The 24,609-nt window shown below is 38.5% G+C and overlaps 1 protein-coding gene across 1 annotated transcript in view; it reads right to left on the bottom strand.

Moving 5' to 3' along the window:
• Positions 1-5,496: 5,496 nt before the first annotated feature.
• ASB7 (ankyrin repeat and SOCS box containing 7) overlaps positions 5,497-24,609 on the bottom strand; it is an 88,182-nt gene continuing 69,069 nt past the window's right edge. The window contains exon 3 of the mRNA XM_007959938.2: positions 5,497-5,636. Within this exon, the coding sequence (XP_007958129.1) occupies positions 5,497-5,636 (140 nt within the window). The remainder of the gene's footprint in view (positions 5,637-24,609) is intronic.

Genomic DNA, 24,609 nt, shown 5'->3' on the forward strand with positions numbered 1-24,609 from the left:
AGGTACTCTGGGCAAAACTGAATGAATGAAGCTAAAGGAGCACATCTGAATGCTCATGTGTACGATACTCCTACAGGCAATAAAATACCAAGCACCGCAGCCATAGGGTTAGGAATTCCGGGTTCTACTGCCACACTGATGATCTCTCACATGGCCCAAGGCATGTGGCTATCTCACTCTTTTCAAATGTGATTCAGAATGCTGTCAAGAATTACAGCATTCTTCTGGAAGACAAAGAAATATGTATAAAATGCACCATGATCTTCAAGAAATATATTGCAAAAATAAATAGTGTTACTATTTACCAGAGTACAAGGAAAGCCATGGGGTTCAGTAGTGCCATATGCCGGCTAAGCCTCTGTTTTTGATTACCTAAGAGACCCAATAGGTAATGACAGAGCAAGCTAATGATAGAATAAACAAAATTATCTTCAGATCCTAAAAGTATCTATCAACTCAGGCCTAAATCTTAGAATCTGGCAGTGAATGTTTAGTAACTTTATTGATGTTTAAGCTAATATAAATCCTAACATCAAAATTTGTTAAACTTTACTCCTTATACTTTAAAGAACATAAGAGTTACATAGGTTTACATCAATATAGGCAGATGATACAAACCCACTTTCTTTCATCTTTTGACACCCAACTACATAGGATGTGGAAACATTTTATCAAGTAGACAATCTGCTTTGTCAATAGCTAGTAAACCAGTTTTGTAAACTCGTTCAGCTGAAAAAACAATACACTTACATCATATTGGAAAAGAAATGACTTCAAGATTTCCAAGCAACACAGCTATTTTTCAAATCTGAACTCCCCTGCTGATCATTAGAAATAGTTTCAAATGTCCCATTCTTGGCTTTCATTGATGCCAAACCCTGGACAAGTCTGCAACAAGGTTGTACCTCCAACATGTCGTTTCTGCAAAGGGTGCTAAATAATCTGTCTTCCCTTTCTCTTAACACACTATCATTCAAATCAGTTTCTGATCTCTCCCAAATCAAGCTGTGTTTATGTTACATAGAACCCACCCACCAAACCCACTGCCGCTGAGTCAATTCTGACTCCTAGTAACCCTACAGGACAGAGTAGAACTGCCTCAGAGAGTTTCCAAAGCCGTAAATCTTTAGGAAAGCATACTGCCTTCTTTTTCCCACGGAGTGGCTGGTGAGTTTGAACTGATGATCTCTTTGGTTAGCAGCCAGGATCTGTAACCATTGAACCACCAGGGCTCATGTTACATGTATGTATGCATTAAACAATGAAGGCTGAAAGTACCATGGACTGCTAAAAGAATTAATAAATCTGTCCTGGAGGAAATGCAGCTGGAATGCTCCTTGGAAGAGAGAATGGCCAGACTTTGTCTCACCTACTTTGGTCATGCTGTCAGAAGGGACCATTCCCTGGAGAAGGATGTCATGCTTGGTAAGGTGGAGGGTCGACGAAGGAGGGGAAGGCCCTCAACAAGATGTATTGACACAGTGGCTGCCGCGATAGGCTCAAGTATAGTAGGGATTGCGGAGCTGGCACGGGACCGGGCGGTGTTTCATTCTGCTGTGCATAGGGTCGCTATGAGTCGGAGACGACTCGACGGCACCTAACAACAACAACGACAACAACATATTAAAACAAAAACCAAAAAAAATTCCTTACTGCCATCGAGTTGATTCTAACTCACAACAACCCTTCGTTGGGTTGCTAAGGCTGTAAATGTTTACAGAAGCAGACTGCTTCATCTTTCTCCTGCAGAGCTGTTGGTAGGTTTAAACCACCGACCTTTTGGTTAGGAGCCAAATGCCTTAACCACTACACCACCAGAGCTCCTTATGTTATATAGAAGAGAGATGAAATTCAAAGTTATTTTGCTCCTATCTCCTGCAGGCTAATAAATGAACTCAAATTCATTACTTTGACCGCATTTACTCTTCTGTGTCTAGAACCATTGTGGGCCAAACCCTGTCCTAAGTTGAGGTGTGCATGTATGAGGCAGATGGTGAATACAGTCCAGCCTGGTGCTGGGTCAGCACAGTGCAATGACATTTGCACAATGAGTTAAAAAAAAAAACTGGAGAGTAAGAACTAGCTCACTGATGACTATTTCAAGTGGTGGTGGTTTCTCTTACACAATTCCCAAAGATCTAAAATGCTGATGAATGAAGGACAGATTTTTTGTGTTTTCTTTCACCAAGTACCTAGAAATATTAAAGTGGTAAGGTAAACTAGAAATAAAACACAAGTCCAGTATGTTTTAAACCAGATTTAAGTTTTTTTTTTTTTTTTTTTTTAATTCAAACTGACCCAAAGCAAAACTTACATTACAAAGGAAGAACAAAATACATTATGATAATAACACACGAGGAGTTACATGAAAGCTAGATTTTGGGCAAACATTCTCATCCCAATCACATTCTGGGCTAATGAGCAATTTTGCAGAAAGTTAGACTCTCGATTTCATGTGGTCCACTCTGGTAATTAAACTACACATTCTTGTCTCTTAGGGGTGCATCTGACAAATCATACTAGTCTCCCTCACGCTCCAGATGTGCACACTTACTACTGCCAGAACACTGAATTCTCTAGTGAAAATGCTGTTCCAAGCATGACTGATAATGGATTAAAAACAAAATAGTCAACTCTTTCAAACTAATAAGCATGGGTTATTATTCTGTAGTAAATAGTTTAGAAATATGGAAATTAAATAATCTAAAAACACTCTTACTCTGCTGTACATTTATAAACACAAATATTTACAAAAAAAAAAAAAAAGGAAAAAAACCTCTTTTCAAAAGATGAGGTTTGCATTCATTAATGATCATAATCTTTTGTGAGTTGGTTTCTTTGGTGTATTTGCCAAATATATTTTTATAAAGTTTTAGTCACAGGCTTAAATAATAAATTTAAAAGAAATACAGAAGAATCAATAACAAATTAGTTATCTTGTGAACATTTTAGTCAAGATTCTGGAAAAACCAATCAGCTGATCTTCTGAAAATACTTGTTTTCTCTACTCATTCTGTGACCCCAGAATGCTCCTTTGTCAACCAAATTCAAGCACAGACCTGCACATTCAACACTGTATTCCACCAATGAGCTACTATGAGACATTTTAGATACTGTTAAATATAATGTGATTGGTATTTTTATTAACAACAAAATAAAGCATTTTTAGATAAATCAAACCTCAAACAATAAATAATGGAATTATACACTTCTTCATTAAATAGAAATTTCAATTCCAGGAAGAGCACTCATAATTTTTTCTGAAGTCACAGCAGCAAAACAGAACAAAGAATTTACCTTAATCTCATCTTTTTACTTTGAATTCCCTGACTCAAACTCAGTGGCTATCTTAGTTTGGAAACCTTTTTAATGGTTAGGGAAAGAAAATCATCTGAAACTAATTGAGTAAATGAATACACACATGTGAGGGAGTAAGCCTGTGTGGAGGTAACATTAGTATTTCTGCTCAGAGTACAAGACTCCCAGGTTCCCTCCTATCTCATCAACCTGGGGCTGGGATTTTAAGAAGTTATACTCAATTTATTTCTGGGTATGCCATGTCCCTGATACTGCTAATGTGTCACAGCCCTGACCTGGGTATTGTTTAAAGAATGAGAACACAGTTCTGCTCCTTTCTTCCTAAGAGGCTCTTTCTTGGAGACAACCTTTTAGAGATATTTAAAAGAGCAGACCATCCATTCCTATCAATTAGGCTCAAGTTACAGTTTGGAGATGGTTATAAAACTAGCCAGACTCTGGATGGCTGCCTACAAAAGAGTCCATGGACCACATTGGCAATCCTCCAGATCATTCTTTTACTGAAGCTGCCCATTCTTCAGACATCTGTGCCCTGCCTTGGCACAGCAAAACAGATACTCCATGCTACAGTTCTTCTGCATCCAAGAGAACACAGTTTGTGCTTGGCAAACCATTACTGCTGGCTCTGAAAACAGGCGAACTTAGAGCAGACTCCTCCTATTTCTGATTTTAGCTATACTTCTCAGTTGAAATAATTTTAATCTTAATGACTTAAAACCAGACATTCAGAGAAGAGAAGCCCTTCATCTTGTAAATGTCTGCTAGCAAATTTATCCCTCGTGTGTAAATATTTTGATGTTTGCCAAAGCACTAACGATACTGGCCATTTGAGGAGGTTCTTCGAAAGGTTCCTCTAAAGCTAAGCCAAATCAAGCACTGAACACATTTCCAATGGCATCATTTTTGATCTATGATGCTTCTGGAAACTTTTCCATGACACAGACACTTTATCATATCCATGTTTACCCTGCAAACATATGCCCAATCAACCCAGGAAATAAAATCACTCTCTTGTAGAGCTTCACTGTGTAACCTCAAAACAGATAGGAAATGTTTAATTGGTATACCAGGAATTAACCAGACTTACATATATCCATCCATTCGAAATTTAATCCCTTAAAGATATTTTTTTAACTGGGGAAGAAAAGAAACACCATGAAAATATCCCAAATTATTTAACTGCTAAAGTCAAATGGTTTAACAATAGTTGGGGCTATTTTTAGGGAATACTCTACCACCAGGATATGAAATTTTCTGTCCAAAGTGAAATAAAAAGCAAAGCTTAAAATGGAAATGGCAACTGACACATTATGGTTCTGCAATGAAAATTAAAGTGGTGGTTCCTGTTCTCACGGGCATGTCAAAGCTGGCTGTGGAATGACGAACACCAAAGGAAATAATGGATAAAATATACCAGAAAGAGTATTGCACAGGAGGCACTGTTTTAAAAACAGAATGCACTGGCTTTATAAAGTTGTCTTCTTTTCCGTTAATTTTTTTGAAAGCACAATTCAGCTAGAGACAGAAGTTGAGACGCAAAGTCTCCGGTAGTGTACTACGGTTGTTAAAAAAAATAAGTTAAAAACGAGAGCACATCGACAGGAAAGCAGAGGTACTGGATTTATGTTGTCTGAAAGCTACATCAATTAGGAAAAGAACAGTTTGAAACAGCCAATTTGCACTCATTAAAAATGAATGAGGTGACAGCATCACTTCTGGAATTTCTCAGGGCATCTGCCAATATAACCCAGGACCCCCTGGGTGAAACAGGGCCTCCAAACGGTACTTTAACAAGTGCTTTGCTGGTTTAGAATGCACATCAATAAAACCAGAAATAATTTGGAAAGGGTAAGTTCTCTACTCTGAACCTGCCTGTTTCATTTTAGAAAAATGATTTTTTCCAAATGCAGTATTGTATAGAAAGCTTGGACCTCGTAAACTTGGACCAAGAAACCAAATTAAGACCTTCAAGCATGTGGTGTGTGTGTTTATATATATAAAAACCCCTCCCCTACAATGAAAACCAATCAAACAAACAAACAAAAAACCTAAAAGTGTATACCTGCTTTCTGACTTCACAGCAAATCAGAAATTGCATAGGATATACTTTGTGCAAGGCAAAAAGCCTTTTAAGTATCTGGAATATAACTCCTAATCTCGCTCACAGTTCTGTGAATATCAGATATCATCAAATTTGTGTTTTAAGTAGTCTTTCATGACCTTGGCAATTGGTAGTTCATCAAGTAGCTTTAGGTTTTGAAGGCCTATACATTGTCGAATTTTAATTCGGCACAGGTCCTGCAAGTTTCTGGGCTGTCCTAAAAAGACAGAAAAAAGAAAATGTTACAAAGCTACAAAGCATAACATTTAAGGCGAGCTTTTAGGTTCTGAAAACAACTACTTACTACTCTGGGGAGTGACTTTACACGCAAAGGACCGGACAGACATCAGTTAAAGGAAATGGCCTACGTACTTTCCTGGGATGTCTCATGTGGTTCTCCCCCACCCCCACCCCCCATTTTACAAATGAGGATACTAAGAATCAGAGATTTAACTAAACTGTTCCATGTCAGACATTCAAGTAAGGTGCTAGATTGAAACTAAAACCAGTTCTTCTGATTCTCAGCCCAGTGTTGTCTCTGTTATGAATCAGGAGAATTCCATTTTCATCTAGGCTAGGCCTCTCATATGTTGGGTTAGCCTATGTGAATAACTGGCTGTATTTCTCTTGGCCATGGTTTCTCCATCTCAAGTGTGAGTTAGATGCTCTCTACTGTGACCTTCCTTTCAGATTTGTGTTAAGGACATTGGAGCCTAGGCACATAAACAATCTCTGGGAGCTTTCCCAGACTACAACTGCCCACCTGCTCACTGTGGCCCCAGATGCAGATGGGGGATGAGGAGAGAGGTAGAGTGGGGAGGAGTTTGCAAAAGCACTAAGCTACTCCGAATCTATGCCTCTGTAACTTCAAAGCCTGACCACCTGCCAATGAAAACCCTGCTAAAACTTAACACAAAAAAGAAAAATTATAAAATCTTATTTCCTTCATTGTCAAATACTTTGACCAAAACAATACAGATGACCACAAACAGAAACAAAATTTTTCAGCAACGATACTTCAACAGTGTTTGGAATCACATAAATTATGCCTCCAAATTAAACAACAGTAATAACAAAAACCAACATATACTGAATACTTCTCTGTGCTATGTATTGTTACAAGTTCTTCACATACAATAATTCCTTTAATCCTTTTATGAGGGATCATATCATTACTCCCATTTTACAGATTCCCTGAGTCTCAGAGAGATGAAGTAATGCACTGAAGTCAAGTAGAATGCCACACTTCAGCAGTTCTCAAACTTCTTGGTCTCCCCTTTACACTTTTAAAAATTAGGATCCAAAAGAACTTTAGTTTATGTGGTTTACATCTCTCAATATTTAACATATTTCAAGTTAAAACTGAGAAATTTTAGAAACAGTTATTAATGCATTTAAAAATAACAAAAATAAGCCCAGCTAGATGTTAACATAAATAACATATTGTGATGAAAAATAACTAGATATCCCAAAACAGACAAAAACATCTGTGAGAAAAATGGCATTCTTTCACAATTCTACAAAGTTTTTAATATCTGGTTTAAAAGAAGATAGCTGAATACTCTATATGCTTCTGCATTCAATCTGTTGTGATAAAATCATAATATATAGTCTGTGGAAAACTCCACTTATGTTCATGAAAGAATGAACGTGAAGAAGGATTATCAGTATTACGAAAATAATTTTGACCTCACAGTGACCCTGAAAGTGCCTCAGGGAAATCCAGGGGTCCCCAGACCACACTTGGAGAATACTTTATCCCTTATTCAAATTATAATTGTTTATAGCAGCCAACGATATTCAAAATTAAGTAATTATTCATAAATGCAATGGCTCCTTAAAACTCAGATTTCTGATCTGTCAGGGCTCTATGAACACATGCTTTCCAATACAGTTACTCAATGTGTGGTCTCTTAACAGAATCACAAGAGTAGCTACTGCTTTCCTGGAAATCTGCTAACTGGGGGGATTTGTATCCAGATGTCTGTACCAGGAGCCACATGGACACAACACACACACTGATGTGTCTCTTGGCATGGTTTTGCCATCTTCATCTTTCAGATCTCTGCTACAAATGCACTTCATCAAGGAGAAAAAGGTCAGGTTCCCCACTAGGTAATCTCAGAGCTCCCCTCCTCTGTGGCACTTACCAAGAGTTCACATTTACTTGGGGTGATGTGCTGATGCCCACCTTCCTCTATGTATGACATATTCCATAAGGGCAAGACTATTCCTAGCTTCCACTGCCAATATAAACTCAACATCTGACACGGGACTCAACTAAAACTGGCTGAACAAATGAATACTTAAAACGTTTGCCCTTTAAAGTGCAAAAGGGTCAACTTGTTACAAAACACAACAATATCAATAGCAAATCATTTTCATCATCTGTTTTGAATTGTTTTTCATAACCATTCAGGGACTATACCTTTATGAAGAGAACAAGTTATCACTGTCAGTTTTCAATAAGTGCTTACATAATTTGATCTACAAATGCAAACAAGAATGTGAATGACAATGGAAACTTCTTTTTTTAAAGTATAGAATTTGATTTTCCTAATAGATGGCAGATTCTTTACAAGTATAATTTTAATAAAATGATCAATCATAATATATTCAGGTGAAAAACAAATGTGGATAAAACTGACATATATGTACACATAAATGAAAACATATCATCCAACAAAGAGGTAAAAATGAAATTATTGGAATTTGCTTAGCTAAGTGAAAGAGAAGAGATGGAATAAAAGGCTACCTATGAGGAGATCTTGTGATCCAGTCTTGGATCAGACTATACTCTCAAAAAAAATATCCACAACTATCTCCTGTACCTCATATTCCTTTTACAATGTGACTAGACATTCCTGTCATTAAGAAATGGGGGTCTGTTTCCTCACCTTTAAACTGGGTGGGCTTGTGATTATGGGGAAAGTGATGCTAGGTGACTTCCAAGGCTAGGTCATAAAAAGTGATACAGCTTTTACGTGCCTCTTAGGACACTCACTCTTGGAACACAGCCACCATGCCACAAAGTAGCCTAAGCAGCCTATAAAAAGGAACTGAGGTCATTCTGAACAGTCCTGGCTGAGCTCCCAGCCAACACCAACTTACCAGCCATCAGAGTGAGCCAAACTGCACCAGACGACACTATGTGAACAGAGATGAGTTGTGCCTACTGATTCTAGACCAAACTGCATATATGTGAGTAAAAACAATCAACTATTGTCTTACGCCATTATTTTGAAGCATTAGATAACCGAGTACGATTCTGGGATTGAAAGTAGGGTGCTGCCATAACAAAAATCTAAAATATGTGGCTTTGGCACTGGGAGGAGGCAGTGGGAAGAAGCTGGAAGGACACTGAGAAAACTACTAGTGAAAACCTTTGAGGCAAGTGTTAAGGGGAAGCCTAAAGGGATTTGAAGAGGGTAAAAGGCCTTTAGTGAAGGAAAGTGAGGGAAAGAAAATTTTAAAAATGTTACTAGAAGGCAGAGGAAAGAGCACTCTTCTTGGTTTAAAGTTTAGTAATACTGTCACCTGTGGTAATGTGGAAAATTGCAAAAGTCTTAATGACTTTAATTATCTTGTTAAGGAGATTTCCCACACAGAATATTGGAAGTATCACTGTCTTCTTCTAATATTCTGTGATAAAATGGAAGAGGGTAAGGATATGCTTAATAACAAACCAATATAAACGAGCCAAGACTTCCCGGAGTCAAAAGTAAAATTGTTTTTCATTCCAGGCAAAGAATTCTCAAACTCAGGAAAGACTTCAGGTCAAAGATCAAATCCAGGGTGAACCACAGGATCTCTTGTTAAGACCTCAGAACAAGCTAACGTGGTACCCCACAGAGCCCTCAGACTGACAAAAGTCCTTGTAAAGGCATGCTTCACAGATCCTCTTCATTAAACAGTATGGCTTTGAAGAATATTGAGGGCATTGTCCCACAACAATATCACAGGGAGCTCAAGGGTAAAGAAGGGCGTTAGTCTGAGTATATCATCGATTGATATACAAAAACGTACAAAGTTCTTAAAATCAGCTTTGACTGAAAGGAATAGAGACAGTACAAAATGTAGAGGCTTCTGGACCCTCAAACTTCTGTGGGCAGAAGCAGGCTGAGAAAACTACTCAAATGCAAATACGGGCTACATATTTATAGAATCATAAAGAGCTACCAAGGACACTCCCAGGACTGAGCTCTAATCAAGAACTGGCAACATGTGCCTAGCCGGATTTCAGAACTGCTACAACAACAAAGGGACGAATACCTGCTGTGTGCTTCCCATCTCCCTGCTTTTTGAATGGGAATGTCTACAGTGGTTACCCGCACCTGTCCCACCACCATATGTTGGGTCTGTGGGGAACAAGTAACTTGTCCTTTTAGTTTATAGCTCTTCTGGACTGAAAAGAACAGTACTATAAGAGCTGTTTTTATAGAATTACATGTAAGATGTACACTTTAGATGTTTACCTGTGTTTTACTGACTATGCAAAGGCATTAAGCTGTGTGGATCACAACAAATTATGGATAACACTGTTAGGAATGGGAATTCCAGAACACTTAATTGTGCTCATGAGTAACCTGTACATAGACCAAGAGCAAGAAGCAGTCATTCAAACTGAACAAGGGGATACTGCGTGGCTTAAAATCAGGAAACGTATACATTAGGGTTGTATTCTTTCACCATATTTATTCAATCTGCATGTTGAGCAAATAATCCAAAAAGCTGGACTGTAAGAAGAAGAACATGTCATCAGGATTGGAGGAAGCCTCATTAACAACCTATGATACACAGATGACACAACCTTCCTTGCTGAAAGTAAAGACCTGAAGCACTTACATGAAGATCAACAACTACAGCCTTCGATATGAATTCCTTCCTCTTGAATCTATGAAAAAGTAATGATCCATGACTTCCAAAGCACAGAAGGTGACACAGCTTCTGCCTGGCTCTTTTGGGATACTCACTATTGAAACATAGGGATAAAGGAGAGGAAGCAGCCCAGTGACAGGCCCATGTGGAAAGGCACATGGCCCCAGTGAGCTGCCAGGCAACAGCCAGCATCAACACGCCCACTACGTGAGGCAGTCATCCAGCTGAGATGTCCCAGCTGATACCACACGGACTATAGATGAGCTGTCCCCATTGAGCCTCCATGAATGAAATAATATTTGTTGTCGTTTTAAACTACTACCTTTCAGGATTGTTTCTTATGTACTGAAAGTATCTTATTAACTAGGTCTTAGTTTTGGAAAAAATATTTTCAACAAGCATTTAACCTTAATGCTCTCTTCAAAACAAAACACAACAGAGACACATCCTATCTTGAAAAAACAATCCCCCAACTAGAATTTGAAATGCCAACTCCTCATTTCAGAAATAATTTAAGATCAATAATAAAATACAAAGTAATTCAATATAGAAAAATGGATCATGAAATCAAACTGATAATTCCAGAGGAGCAGTGACAGAGCTTACCATCCCCAGAAATTATTTATCTCTATGTGAGCTTTTCCCAGGGAAAAATACACTCTCTAGGCCTAAATATGGAGTCCTTGAGTGGTACCAGAGGAGTTCTGGTGGCTCTGTGGTTAAAGCATTGGGCTGCTAACCAAAATGTTGGTGGCTCAAACCCACTAGCCGCTCTGCAGAAGAAAGATACAGCAGTCTGCTTCCACAAAGATTTACAGTCTTGGAAGCCCTATTGGGGTAGTTCTACTTTGTCCTAAAGGGTCACTATGAGTCTTATTAACCTGATGCAAGTGGGTTTTAGTATGGGTGGTGTGAACCATCAACAAGTTCAGCTGTTTAACTGAAAGGCTGGAGGTTTAATCCACCCAGAGGCACCTCGGAAGACCTAGTGATCTAATTCCAAAACCTTTTCAAGCACAGTTCTACTCTGACATACATGAAGTCACCATGTGTCAGAAACTATTTGCAGGCAGCTAGTCTGTTTGGTTAAGCCTACATATTATTGAAAATTTTACTTAATCTGCTACTGATTTTTTTTTTCTTTGAACAATTTGTGTGGCAGTCCTTTAATATTTTGGGAGTATCTAGTCTTTTAAAGATTTCTTAACAAGGTACTATTTCTGTCTAGTTACCTTTAATGATAAAGGCCTATCATAGTGGTTAAAAGCACAAATTCTGGAGCCAGAATGATGAGTTTGAATCTTGGCTCAACCACATATTCTCTGTGTGATCTTGGACAAGTGACTTAGCCTGCCGTCTCAGTTTCCTCATTGATAAATTGAGGATAATAATAATACCCACTTCATAGGTTTTACAAGTGAAAAGAGTTAATTTTGGTAAAGTGCTTAGAAGAATGCCACACATAGTAAGAACTATGTAAGTAATTTTAAATACTTAAATCATTTGTTAAAGATTCCAGCAAGGGGTAGAGAGAGAGACTAATTTCTAACTCCTCAAGTTTCTGAGCAGACTTTGGGACAGTGACACTATTAACATAACAACAGATGCACTAACAAACTATACCTATGAGACAAAAACTTCATAAAAGAGATAATCAGAATGCTCTGTATATGCAATCCTCTCTCCTAAAAACATAAAATCAAAATACGGATGGGAAAGTGATAGCAAGTCTCTTGCCTGACCTCAACTCCACTAGAAGAGCATCATTATCTCACAGGGCCTTGCATTCTCATCAAAATACTTTCCTATCTGCCTTCCAGACAGGAAGATGGCAGGGAGGGTAGACCTTCCCTTGCCTAATGACCAAATTGAGGCAATCTAAGAATAGCTGCCAGAGGTCACAAACTAGTTGACAGCTTGACAGTAAAAGAACAACTGGTAATACATTACTGGGAATCAGTTTTGAGGCAAACTGATGGAACTCATGCTCTTGAAGTCACTGCATGACTATTCAAAAACAGTGATGAAGTAGAGTGATGACATTTACTGTTACTCCACCATTATACAGATATTTCCTCATCTTGCTATATATCAGCACTGTTGAATAGGAAGAAAGAACAAATCACTGCCATTGAGTCAATTCTGACTCATAGTGACCCCCACTGAGTTTCCAAGGCTGTAAATCTTTACAGAAGCAGACTGCCCCATCTTTCTTCCATGGGGTAGCTCATGGGTTCAAATCACTGACCTTTTGGTTAGCAGCTGAATGCCTTAACTACCATATCACCAGAGCTCCTTATTGCTGAGTGAAAAGCTGGCTAAATAATAATAAAGTAATAAGGACTACTCTAATTTTTAAGACTATCCAAGGAGCAGTATTTTCAGGAATACAGTTTTAAGAGTAGAAGGTTATGACTGAGAAAGGAATATTTATTTTCTTATGAACACATTGCTCCAAAATATTTACTGAGCACCTGCTATGTGCTCAACAATGCACTATGCCAGATTAAAGGGGTAAGGGAAAGGAGGCAGCAGCAGAGGAAAAGAAGACAGCAACAGAGAAGAAAGGGAACAGAAGAAAAACTGTACACAATGTGCATACTGTTTGCTAGGCATCTTGGAAAGTTAATCCCTACCTTGTTAAATAACAACTGTCTTGCCATGGAATTAAAACTCATGGGTTAACCTGGGGGGATACCTCACCAAAGAGTGTAATTTACGGAATTACACACATTTTGGGGGATGCAGAAAAACTACATGGTATTAGTACTAATGAACTACAATGGAATTACATAATAGTTCAAAGGGTTATTAGTCCTTCCAGTGTGTAAAGAAGCCCATTATTAATAATAGTTGAGCTGGTATAAAAAAGGAAATCAGCTTTTGAAGGGTCTGATCTAGTATAAATTATAAAAGCAAGGCCAGTAGCATAATTCAGAATAAAACACACCTCCGTTTAACATCGTCATTACTGTATTTATGATAGGTCTAACTGATTTATGTAAAAATATCTGGATTCATAAAGATAGAAAGAGAAGCAAAACATCCGGAAATAACCAAAGAGAAGAAAATGAAAGCAAAACAAAGTTCTCAGCTTTTAGTGTTTATTTGTTTTTGCGTGGCTATAGAGGTTGAGGTAGAGAAATAGGGATTTCACCTTCCCTGGACTGCTTTATACAATATGGCTATTGTTCGTCCAAGAGTTTTCTCCATCTTAGGTCATAAACTAGAATGGTCTTCTACTACCCTTTTGTTTTATCTCAGCTTCTCAATTTAAAATGCTACCATAAACTTTGTGTTCCTTTACTCTTGCCTCAGATTTCCCACCACAGCAACTTAGTATGAATTATGTTAAACAAATCTTATACGACAAAGGTAGTTTCTAGCTTCCCTCAAAATAAAAATCACAACATTCTAAAATAAAAGACTGCTTCTTAACTCTTAGTTGGAATCCAAATGTGTACATTATCAGCCTTAATGACATCTATTAGTTACCTTTGTTTCATTGGCAAATTAGCTTTGACCTGTATTTTCCATGTTCACTAAGCCAAACTTAAACCATAAATGGTTAACTAATAAGTAACAAGAAATTTCTAGATGTCTACATCAAAATGGAAAGTAATATAATGACTATGAAAAAAATTCAGAATAAGGTAATACTTTCTCTATCAAAGAATCTTAAATGTAATCTGACTTAAACTTCTTGTTGTTGTTGTTTGCCGTCGAGTCAGCCCTGACTCAATAGCGACCCCTCCTTGGGTTTTCGAGGTAGTGTCACTACGGAAGTAGGATTGCCCAGCCTTCCTTCCGAGGAGTGGCTGGTGGGTTTGAACCACCAGCCTTCTGGTTAGCAGTCAAGTGCCTTAGGCACTATGCTACCAGAGTTAGTGATTTTACTAATTGGGACTTAAAATCTAGTAAAAGTACAACATAGATATATCTGGTAAAATCTCCAACTTTTTTTTAAAATCAATAATCTAAAATAACTATCTTACATCTTTATTAGTAAGCTTAAATAACCTTAAATTGTGTAACAGAAATTGTTTCTCCTAAGAGTTATACTTTCTCTGGTAGCGTAGTGGCTAAGGCACTTGACTGCTAACCAGAAGGCTGGCGGTTCAAACCCACCAGCCACTCCTCGGAAGGAAGATGGGGCAATCTACTTCCATAGTGATACTGCCTCGGAAACCCAAGGAGGGGTCGCTATGAGTCGAGTCTGACTCGATGGCACATAACAACAACAACAACAAAAGAGTTATACTATGTAACACTGTTCTGATATATCATTCCACAAAAATCAGAGACACTGATTAAAGAATATGAAAGGAACTCAGGAGTTAGAGGCACCTGATGCTGAGGTGTTATTTTGTGTGCTCATTTGTTCATATAGCTGTCACTGTACTGAATTTAGCTGAGGAAATCATTACCTAAATTTTTACTTTCTTAAAATTTAAAAAGGAATAATTATTTTTATTCTGAAAATTTTACTTCTGCAATACTTGACTACTGCTGCGATTTAAACAAGAATATACTATGAGTTACCGCAGTATTTATAAAATAGTTTTGTTTTTTTAACACCTGTGGTTGACGTTTTAGAAAGCAACAAGCCTAAGTTGTTGGCTGATTAAGACTAATCTCATGCAAAACCATTTACACAATGCAATTCCCCATCTACTTAATCTTTATCTTTTAGAAATATGAGCTGTCGATTCCTTACTACATACACATCAAAAGACAGCCAAGTCCTCCCTTTTACACACCACTGAAGCTCAGTGAGTAGTTGCTTTGAGAGTGCTAGAAACACAAATTAATGCATCAATTCAAAACTCCTTCTGACATTAAACAAAAATCCAACCAAGTATATTCTCTGCCTTAAGAATAATCTACACTAGGTATGCCACAGGATAAAAGATGCTTTGTAAAAGTATGTTGTTTATACTAGTAAATAAAGTTAAATCATTTCCCAGGATGTCTTGGAGCCTTTGATATACTACTGGGCATGCTACTAGGCACTGGGAATCTTGGAAACCAGGATCTAGTACCAGTCTTCCAAACTAATTTGAATAATGAATCCATTTTATCCCATAGCATCTGGTATAACCATACTTTTGAAGACACCCTTCAGGAATCAGTGTTCTTTACAAACCCTAAGTAGTAAACAGGCTAGCACAGAGCAAGCAATAATTTAAAACATTTTCTTTTATCCACAGATTTTAAGCAGCAGAAATATGTTAAAGATTCATACTGTCACAGAAATATTTTTCTATGAAATTTTCCCACTTCCTCCATGTTTGTTGTTTCCAATTCATCCTTCTTTCCAATTCCTTTCTGCCTTCTGAGCTCTATTCTTGGGCAAATGCTCCCCTTTAAATCTCTTATGGTTGATTGATCTAAGAAGTGCATACCTTCCTAGTGTTACTATTCAACTTATACATCTGTCTATTGTTTGACTGGGAGCTCTGGTGGCGTAGTGCCTAAAGCATGTGACTGCTAACCAGTAGGCTAGTCTGAAACTTGAGCCACAGTTCCAGGCTTGAAGGGTGTCTAAGGGCCATAAACTCAAGGGCTCCACCAGAGTCTATCAGACCAGTAAGCCTGGTCTTTTTTATGATTGAGTTTTGTTCCACATTTTTCTCCAACTCTATCCAGGACCTCCTATTGTGATTCCTTTCATAACGGTCAGCAGTGGTAGTAGCCAGGCATCATCTGGTTCTTCTGGTCTCAGGGTCATGGAGGCCAGGGTTTTGCGTAGTGCGTTAGTTATTTGGACCAACTGTTTCCATGTGTTTTTATTTTCTTCACTCTTCTTTGCTACAGATGGGGAGAGACCAATAGTTGCACCTTAGATGGCTACTTAGAAGCTTTTAAGGTCCTCAGTCACTATTCACCAAAATAGGTTATAGAATATTGTCTTTGTGGACATGTTAGATAATGTTAACATTAACATGTAGACATGTTAGACTGTAATGGCTCCCAAGACTATACTCCTGAACACCCAGGCCCAGCAACTCCTTCCTTCAAAGTACTGGGTTATGGCTAATAAGTTATCATAACTTTGACCCTGCAGGCTCTACTATACTCATGGACATATTTGCAGCACCTACAAATACATATATAAATATATCCTCTGTCAAACCTATATATAATATTCATGGTATAATCCCATTTGCTTTCCCACACATGTTCAGCTTGAGTGTCTATGTTTTCACTCATAAATTTTTGTTATTACTGTTATTGCAGGACTACTTATGTATTTATATACATAACTTATATTTGCCTTTGTTGCCTTTAAATCCTGTGCTCCTCCCAGTGTCTTCCTTTGCCTTGACCACTTTGTGCTGATCTTCTCCTTACTATATATTGCTTTTCCCTTCACTTAAGCCTACCCTCTGGTTAGTGATTTACTCTCCCTTCTCTCACCCGTGGTAACATTCAAAGAAAATTTGTTTGTAAACCTTTTTTTTTTTTGACTTTTTACAGTAGTGGTCTCATACAATACTTGTCCTTTTATGACTGACTAATTTCACTCAGCATAATGTCCTCCAGATTCATCCATGTTATACACTCAGGTTGCATAGTGCCTAAGGCACTTGACTGCTAACCAGAAGGCTGGCGGTTCAAACCCACCAGCCACTCCTCGGAAGGAAGGTTGGGCAATCTACTTCCATAGTGATACTGCCTCAGCAACCCAAGGAGGGGTCGCTATGAGTCGGGTCAAATCAACAGCACATAACAACAACAGTAGTGGTCTCATACGATACTTTTCCTTTTATGACTGACTAATTTCACTCAGCATAATGTCCTCCAGATTCATCCATGTTATACAGTGTTTTGCAGATTCATCGTTGTTCTTTAATGCTGTGTTGTATTCCATTGTGTGTATGTAGTATAGCTGGGTTATCCATTCATCCTTTGATGGCACTTAGGTTGTTTTCATCTTTTTCCTATTGTGAATAACGTTGAGATGAACATGGGTGTACATCTATCTGTTCGTGTCACAGCTCTTATTTCTCCAGGGTGTATCTCTAGTAGTAAGATTGCTGGATCATATGGTATTTCTAGTTCCAACTTTTTAAGGAAGTGCCATACCATTTTCCACAGTGGTCACACTATTTTATAGTCCCACCAGGAGTGTATGAGAGTCCCAGTCTCTCCACACCCTCACCAGTTGCTGCTACCTGAATGTTCTCTTTGGTGAAATGTCTGTTCATATCCTATGTTCATTTTTAAATTGGATATTTTATTTTTGTTGCCGTTGTTGCTGAGGTCTTCAATTTTGCTATAAATTTTAGAGGTTAGTCCCTGTCTGATATTAGTCTCTTGTCATTGACAGAAATTTTTTTCTTAGGTTCTCAATTCTGTCCCATTGGTCTATGTGTCTGTCATTACACTAGTAACAAGCTGCTTTGACTACTGTGGCTGTATAGCAGGTTTTGAGATCAGGACTGTGAGGCCTCCTACTTTGTTCTTCTTCTTTAGTAGTTCTTTGCTTCTGGGGGGTGGGGGTTTCTCTTTCCTTTTCATATGAAATTGGTGATTAGTTTTTCTATCTCTTTAAAGAATGACGATGGAATCTGGATTGGGAATTCATTTCATCTATAGATCAATTTGGGTAGTATTGACATTTTCTGAATGTTAAGTCTTCCTATCTATGAACATGGTATATCCTTCCATTTATGTAGGTCTCTTTTGGTTTCTTATAGTAGTATTCTGTAGTACTCTTTGTATAGGTCTTTTGTGTCTCTGGTTAGATTTATTCCTAAGTACTTCATCTTTTGGGTGGCTATCATAAATTGTACTGTTTTCCTGATTTCCATTACAGTGTTCTCTGTTAGTGTAGAAGAATTCAACAGATTTTTGTATGCTGATTTTGTACCCAGTCACTTTACTGAATCCTTCCATTAGTTCTAGCAGTTTTCTTGTTGAGTCTCTGGAATTTTCTATGTATAGAATCATTGTTGTTGTTGTTGTTGTTATGTGCCGTCAAGTCGAACCCAACTTATAGCGACCCATCCTTGGGTTTCCGAGGCAGTATCACTACGGAAGTAGATTGCCTCATCTTCCTTCCGAGGAGTGGCTGGTGGATTTGAACCGCCAGCCTTCTGGTTAGCAGTCAAGTGCCTTAGGCACTATGCTACCAGAGCTCCGTATAGAATCATATCATCTGCAAATAGAGATAGTTTTACCTCTTTGTCAATCTGGATGCCTTTCTTGACTTACTGTTCTGGCTAGGAATTCCAACACATTATTGAGTAGGAGAGCAGACAACGGGCACCCTGGTCTGGTTCTTATTCACAAAGGGAATGTTTTCAGTCTCTCTCCATTGAGAATAGTGTTGGCCATAGACTTTGTGTTCTTGTTGTTGTTATGTGCCATTGAGTTGGATCCAACTCATAGAGACCCCTCCTTGGGTTTCTAAGGCAGTATCACTATGGAAGTAGACTGCCCAGCCTTCCTTCTGAGGAGTGGCTGGTGGGTTTGAACTGCCAGCCTTCTAGTTAGCAGTCAAGTGCCTTAGGCACTATGCTACCAGAGATTTTGTGTATATGCCCTTAATTATGTTGAGGAACCCCCTTTCTATTCTTATTTTGCTGAATGTTTTTATCAAGAATCGGAAGAGTTTCATCAAATGCTTTTTCTCCATTGATTAATATGATCATGTGGTTCTTTTCCTTTGTTTTATTTATGTGGTGGATTACCAGTGTAACTCTTTTTCTAATGTTGAACCATAATGCATACCTAGTATGAATCCCACTTGGTCATGATGTCTAATTTTTGATATGTTGTTGGATTCTATAGTCTAGGATTTTGTTGAGAATTTTTGCATCTATGTTCATGAGGGATATTGGTCTATAATCTTCTTTCTCAGTGGTGTCTTTATTTGGCTTTGATATCAGGATTATGTTTGCTTTGTAGAAGGAGTTTGGGAGTGTTTCATCCTTTTCTATGTTTTGTTATAGTTTGAGTAGAATGTCAGCTCTTCTCTGAATATTTGGTAGAAATCACGAGTGGAGCTGTCTGGTTCAAGATACTTTTTTGTTGGGAGTTTTTTTTAATGACCTCTTGTTGGGAGTTTTTTCTTTTATGGTCAGTCTGTTCAAGTTTTCTACCTCAGATTGTATTAGCTTGGGTAAGCAAAGCAGTGCATTTCTAGAAATTGGTTAATTTCTTCTAGGTTTTCAAATTTGTTGGAGTGCAGTTCTTCATAGTACTGTTATTATCCTTTTTATTTCAGCTACTTCTGTTGTGATATCACTTATTTCATTTCTTATTCATGTTATTTGCATTTTCTTTGCATTTGTTAAATTTGCCAATGGAGTGTCAATTTTATTAATTCTTTCAAAGAACCAACTTCTAGTCTTGTTGATTCTTTCTGCTGTTTATCTGTTTCATTTATTTCTTTTTGAATGTTTATTATTTCCTTTCTTCTGATGACAAGTCTCCCCCTCACACACACACACACAATTATTGGATGTTGAACTCTATCCTATTTGGGGTTTACTGAGCTTCTTGAATGCTTATGTTCTTGTCTTTCAGGGTATTAGGGAAGTTTTCTTCCAAGAAATCATTGCTAATTTTCTTGGTGTTTTTGTCTCTGCCTGCTTTAGAATTCCAATCACATGTTAAGTTATTCCTCTCGATGGAGTGAATGTGGTAGCAGATAGAAATGCAGGCAGGAGTCCCTAATTGCTGGCTGTGTAGAGCAGCTGAGAGCAGGGTTGGCAGGTGCTGGCCACTGTCTATCATCACTCCAGGGTGCTGGAGCAGGTGCAAGCATTTGTCCAGTATGTGTGGTGAGAAGTATGGCAAGTATGGTGGAGTAGGGTGGCTAGTTCCCCACTAATTGGAGTGGGGTGGGGAAGAGGGTGTGAAGAGAAAGAAAAAGAGGTGGGGAAAAGAGAAAAGAACTAAGAAGAATGATAAAAAAAAAAAAAGAGAGAGAAAAAAAAAGTGGCACAGTACTGACATAAGCACTAGCCATCAAATACTGCTGCAGTGTTAATATGGCATTTACACAAGTAGAACACACAACACAGACCACAGAGAGGGAGGGGCAAGCAGTGCTGAATATGCAACTTGTGAGGGGAATTACAACGAAAAGGAGAAGATGAGAAAAGGAGAAAAACGGAAAGAAAAAGAAACAAGAAAGAGGGGAAGAATAATAAGAAAAAAAAAGAAAATTTTTAAAATATATTATGCGTAATACTGGCAAAAATGCTAGGTGTCAAACATGGCTGCAGTGTGAATGTGGCCCTCGGTCTGTCCACAAAGGGGCGGGAGTGGGTGCTGCTGACCATAGGAGCTTTGCGGGGCAGGCTGCCTGCTATGTAGGATCACACACTACTGCCTGCAGAGGAAGAGCTCCTGACCATGGAGCCACTGGGGATGCCCACTCCATGGGCTCAAGAGCCAAAAAAAGGGGAAGGGGAAGAGAAAGAAAAAAAAGGGGTTAGGGAAGAGGGAAGGAATAAAAAATAAAGAGCAGGGATGAAAAAAAAGTGGTGCAAGTGCTAGCCATCAAACACAGCTATAGCAGGAATGTAGCGCTCGCTCTGTGGGACTGCATACTGCCCACTGCAGAGGGGTGGATGATGGGCATCCCTCACTCTGGAGGTGGTGGGAATTGGGGTGCCTGCTCCACAGAATCTAAAAAAAGAAGGAAAGAGAAAGAAAAAAAAGTAATAGGAGGGGTACCAGGAAAAAAAAACTATGAAGTAAAAAGAGGTCAGGGGGAAGCATCACAGTGGGGAAGGGGTTTGACTGGTGGGTGGAGGGGCAATGCCTCTGGTCACCAAAAGGTTGAAGAAGGTAAGGGGGGAGATCATACTTCACTGGCTGCTGGTCCCTGATGTGGTGCTGGTGTACTGCAAGGCTAGTGGAGTCAGTTATCTCGTTCCTGCTCCTATTGGGACACTGCCTGCAATAATTCAAAATGGCCCTGTTCTGCAGGACCAGTTAGCAATTCACCACTCTGGATGCCTCCTTGTCCACTGTTCAATCTCTTCTTCTAATGAGTATTCGATCTAATTCTTTATTTTTTCTCTGTGTCCCAGACTTGTCATCAGTATCTGGTTCACTTGGTTTCTCAGGTCTTTGTTGTAGAGGTCCTGGGTAGTACATATGCCTAGTCCCTCAATTTAAATCAATCCTTGTCTTGCACTTTAAATGGATTTTTTCCCCTGCATGATTTTGTAGAATTATGCATTAGACATTTTGAAAAACATTAATTCATTGAATTATGTAGATCTTCCAAATGTTAATCCAGTTCATTACAAGATATCATTAAAAAAAAAAAAAAAGTTAATGTCTTCACTGATTTTCTCAGAAAAGTCTCAGGGTATTGAAAAACTGTCAGTCTCACAGTGGCAAATACAAGTTTTCCAAAATTCTAATTTTCACCTGATAGCTCCAATTTTATGACTGGCCATGAATATTGTCAATTATTTTCCTTAAAGTGACAAGTTAGGTTTATTCATTTTGAAAGAAAAAAAGTCTGCCAAATATCTAAAACTAAACAGCCATAGTTTGGTTGCCCATCAATTTTTCCAACAAAAAATTGTGTTCCATGAAAAAAGCTGCTAATTCAATTCAAATAAACTTCATAAAAGCTTTTCCTCAATTCAGTCATTACACTTTGGTAAGCAGTAAGAATACTTTTCATTTCCATCACACAGAGTACTAAAGATATGTACTTGAAGGGACTAGACTTTAATGAAACAATTGTCATTGTTTCATCAAACACATTCTTATATGAATCTGGGAATATTTCTTACTGAGTGTGTGACAGTGAAGAATACAACTGCTACAGCAACAGCAGTTTGACTCACCACTGCTCTTCCTCCAACAGTACAAATGTTAGCCAACAGTACAAATGTTAGCATAGTGGAAACACTAGTAACATTTTAGTATTATTATGAAATTAGTTTTAGAACCTCACACTAACGGCCTATTTACCTCAGTTCCTATTGCCTGATACACCTAAACGTCTTGAGGACACCCCACTCAGGAGTCCACACTTTGAAGACCAGTTGTTGTTGTTGTTAGGTGCCATTGAGTCAGCTCTGACTCAAAGCAACCTTATGTACAACAGAACGAAGCACTGCCCAGTCCTATGCCAGCCTCACAATCCTCGCTATATTTGAGCCCATAGTTGCAGCCACTGTGTCAATCTATCTTGTTGAGGGCCTTCCCCTTCTTCGCTGACCCTCCATCCTCCATTTTACCAAGCATGATATCTTTCTCCAGGGAAGGGTCCCTCTGACAACATGATGAAAGTAGGTGAGATGAAGTCTGGCCATTCTCGCTTTTGGCTGCAATTCTTCCAGGACAGATTTCTTCATTCTTTTGGCAGTCCAGTACTTTCAGTATTCTTCACCAATACCACAACTCAAAAGCATCAATTCTTCTTCGTCTTCCTTGTTCACTGTCCAGCTCTCACATGTATATGAGGCAACTGAATATACCACAGCTTGGGTTAGGTGTACCTTAGTCTTCAAAGACACATCATTGTTCTTCAGCACTTTAAAGAGGTCCTCTGCATCAGATTTGCCCAGCGCAATATGTCATCTCATTTCTGGACTGCTGCTTCCATTACTGTTGACTGTGGAACCAAGTAATATGAAGTCTTTAACAACTTTAAACTTTTCTCCATTTATTGTGATAATGCTTACTGGTCCAGGTGTGAGGAATTTCATTTTCTTTATGTTGAGATGTAATCTATACTGCAGACTGTATGTAGTCTTTAATCTTCATTACTAAGTGCTTCAAATCATCCTCACATTCAGCAAGTAAAGCTGTGTCATCTGCATATCCCAGGTTGTTAATGACTCTTCCTCCAATCCTGATACCATGTTCTTCATACAGTCCAGCTTCTCAAATTTGCTCACCATACAGACTGAATAAGTATAGTGAAAGGGTACAACCTTGACACATTCCCTTTCTGATTTTAACCCATGCAATATCCCCTTGTTCTGCTTTAATGACAGCCTCCTGGTCTACATACAGGTTCCTGATAAGCACAATCAAGTGTTCTGAATTCCCATTCTTCTCAATGTTATCCACAATTTGTTATGATCCACACATTCAAATGCTTTTGCATAGTCAATAAAATACAAGTAAATATCTTTCTGGTATTCTTTGCTTTCTGTCAAGATCCATCAGATGTCAGCAATGATATCCCTCATTCCATGTCCTCTTCTGAATCCAGCTTGCATTTCTGGAAGTTCTCTATCAATATACTGCTGCAACTGTTTTTGAATTGTCTTCCAGTCAGCTGGCCAGGTGACTGTCTTCCAAATCTCTTGGCATAGACCAGTGAGTGCCTCAAGCGCTGCATCCATTTGTTGAAACATCTCAATGGGTATTCCATCAATTCCTGGAGCCTTGTTCTTGGCCAAATCCTTCAGTGCAGCTTCAACATCTTCCTTCAATTGGTTCTTGATCATATGCCAACTCATGAAATGGATGAACATCAACCAATTCTTTTTGGTAAAGTGACTCTCTGTATTCTTTCCATCTTCTTTGGTATTTCCTGCATTATTCAATATTTTGCCCATAGAAGCTCTCAATATTGCAACTTGAGGCTTGAATTTTTTCTTCAGTTCTTTCAGACTGAGAAATGCTGAATGTGTTCTTCCCTTTTGGTTTTCTAACTCCAGGTCTTTGCACATTTCATATAATTCTCTGTCTTCTGTCGCTGCTCTTTGAAATCTTCTGTTTTATTTTGTCATTTCTTCCATTTGCTTTAGCTACTCTCCATTCAAGAGCGAGTTTCAGTCTCTTCTGACTTCCATTGTGGTCTTTTCCTCCTTTCCTGTCTTTTTAATGACCTTTTGCTCTCTTCATGGATGATGTTCTTGATGTCATCCCACAATTCCTCTGGTTTTAGTCACTGGTGTTCAATGCACCAAATTTATTCTTTAGATGGTCTCTAAATTCAGGAGGGATGTAATCAAGGTCCTATTTTGGCTCTTGTGGACTTGTTTTAATTGTCTTCAGTTTCAACTTGCACTTGCATATGAGCAACTGACAGTCAGTTCCACAGTCAGCTCCTGGCCTTGTTTTGAGAAGATATTGAGGTTCTCCATCACCTCTCTCCATAGATGTAGTTGATCTGATTCCTGTGTATTCCATCTGGCGAAATCCACACATATAGCAATTGTTTGTTGAAAAAGGTATTTGCGATGAATAAGTCGTTGTTGTTGTTATGTGCTGTTGAGTCAGATCCGATTCACAGTGACCCCTCCTTGGGTTTCTGAGGCAGGATCACTATGGGAGTACATTGCCCAACCTTCCTTTTTTTTTTTTTTTTT

The sequence above is a fragment of the Orycteropus afer genome, unplaced genomic scaffold, assembly GCF_000298275.1.
Source record: "Orycteropus afer afer isolate SDZICR_OR568_19922 unplaced genomic scaffold, OryAfe1.0 scaffold00019, whole genome shotgun sequence".
Classification (NCBI taxonomy): domain Eukaryota; kingdom Metazoa; phylum Chordata; class Mammalia; order Tubulidentata; family Orycteropodidae; genus Orycteropus; species Orycteropus afer.